General features: G+C 66.9%; 1 protein-coding gene across 1 annotated transcript in view; it reads right to left on the bottom strand.

Moving 5' to 3' along the window:
* The window catches only part of RNF207 (ring finger protein 207), a 3,779-nt gene that overhangs the window by 1,640 nt on the left and 785 nt on the right, over positions 1-1,354 (bottom strand). Inside the window, exons 3-9 of the mRNA XM_010005299.1 lie at positions 1,329-1,349; positions 1,124-1,249; positions 971-1,017; positions 771-843; positions 632-700; positions 453-521; positions 232-353 (exon numbers count right to left, since the gene is read on the bottom strand). Of these exons, the coding sequence (XP_010003601.1) occupies positions 232-353; positions 453-521; positions 632-700; positions 771-843; positions 971-1,017; positions 1,124-1,249; positions 1,329-1,349 (527 nt within the window). The remainder of the gene's footprint in view (positions 1-231; positions 354-452; positions 522-631; positions 701-770; positions 844-970; positions 1,018-1,123; positions 1,250-1,328; positions 1,350-1,354) is intronic.

Below are 1,354 nucleotides of genomic sequence, written 5' to 3'. Positions count from 1 at the left end.
AGCAGCGGGGTGCAGCTCGCCCGGGCACCCTGCTGCCAGCCCCGCTTCCCAGAAGTGTCACTTAAAGCCCCCGCGCCTGTTGTTCATCAGCACAGCTGTGCTCTGTGCTGTCCCTGTGCTACTGCCGAGGTGAGAGGCTCAAGGGCAGTAAGCTTGGCACGGTGGGATGCAGAGGGGGGCACAGTGGCACGGGTGGCACGGTGCGCCCCAGCTGCCATCCCAGCATCTCACATGTTGGCTCCAGCCAGGCTGGGACCGACGCCGGCAGCGCTGCCCACCACGGAGCGGCGGGGGCTGAGCATCAGCAGGGGCTCCAGGCAGCGGGCAAACTCGGCCCGGTACTCGGTGTTGATCTGCGGGCGAGATGGGGTGAGTGTGGCTGGGCTGGGGAAGCGCTAGCAGTGGGGGCTGCAGGCTGAGGGGCTCGGCCTGGGGTGGGTGGTGGGGTCTACCTTGCTGGTCTGGGCTGGCCGCAGGCGGTGAGGCAGCTTGACGATCCTCTGCAGCCTCTCCATCAGTTGCTGAAAGGCAGCATGGGGGTGTAGTGAGGGGTGCCTGGGACCCCGCCCAGGCCTGCTGGACACCCCACAGGGGGATGCTCCAGCTGCCCCAAGGCACTGACACCACTCACATATCCCAGGTCCAGGAACTCTGCTTTGTTGGCGGAGCTTAGGAAAGCTGAGCAGGTCACCAGATGGACCTGTGTGCAGGGGGGTGTCACACTGGTGGCTGGGTGGCCATGCCAGCCCAGCCCCTGCTCAGGGCCCTACCTGCAGGGTGGGCAGCAGGGAGGCAAGGTGGGCGAGCTGCTCCTTGAATGCCTTTTCCTTCTCCTCATGCTGGCTGTGGCAGAGCAAGGCAAGGCACAGCCCTTCTGGGGCTCAGGGGAGCACTCTGGCCCGAGGGCACCTCAACATGCTCCAGGAAGAGAGAACAACCCTAGGAGTGGGCTCAGCCTGCGGCCCCTCACCTCTGCACGGCTTTCAGGAGTGCCTTCTTTCTCTCAGAGAGCTGCTCCTGCAGACAGCATGGCCACCCTGTGTCCCACGGCCACCCCAGCCCCCCCCGCCACCCAAGCTCTGCCCTGCACCCAGGGTATAACGCCTGGGCGTGCATCCCGCACCTGCATGCGCCCGAAGAGGGAGTTGATGGCTGCCTCCTCCTCGCTGGCGCTGTTCCGCACCTCCTCGATCATGGCTTTGAGCAGCACGATGGCCTCACGTGTCGAGGTCTGCAGCTCCTTGACAGCCTGCCCGGGGCAGCGGGGCGGCTGTGGCACTGCGGGCAGCGCCGGGCCCCGTGCCCCCCGGCCCCCCAGCCCTGCCCACCATCACAGCCTGGTCCAGCCGCTGGC

This window comes from Chaetura pelagica, unplaced genomic scaffold (genome assembly GCF_000747805.2).
Source record: "Chaetura pelagica isolate M959 unplaced genomic scaffold, ChaPel_1.0 scaffold159, whole genome shotgun sequence".
Taxonomy (NCBI): Eukaryota; Metazoa; Chordata; class Aves; order Apodiformes; family Apodidae; genus Chaetura; species Chaetura pelagica.
Note: the sequence above shows the minus strand (reverse complement) of the source record. Positions and strands in the feature narration are given on the sequence as shown.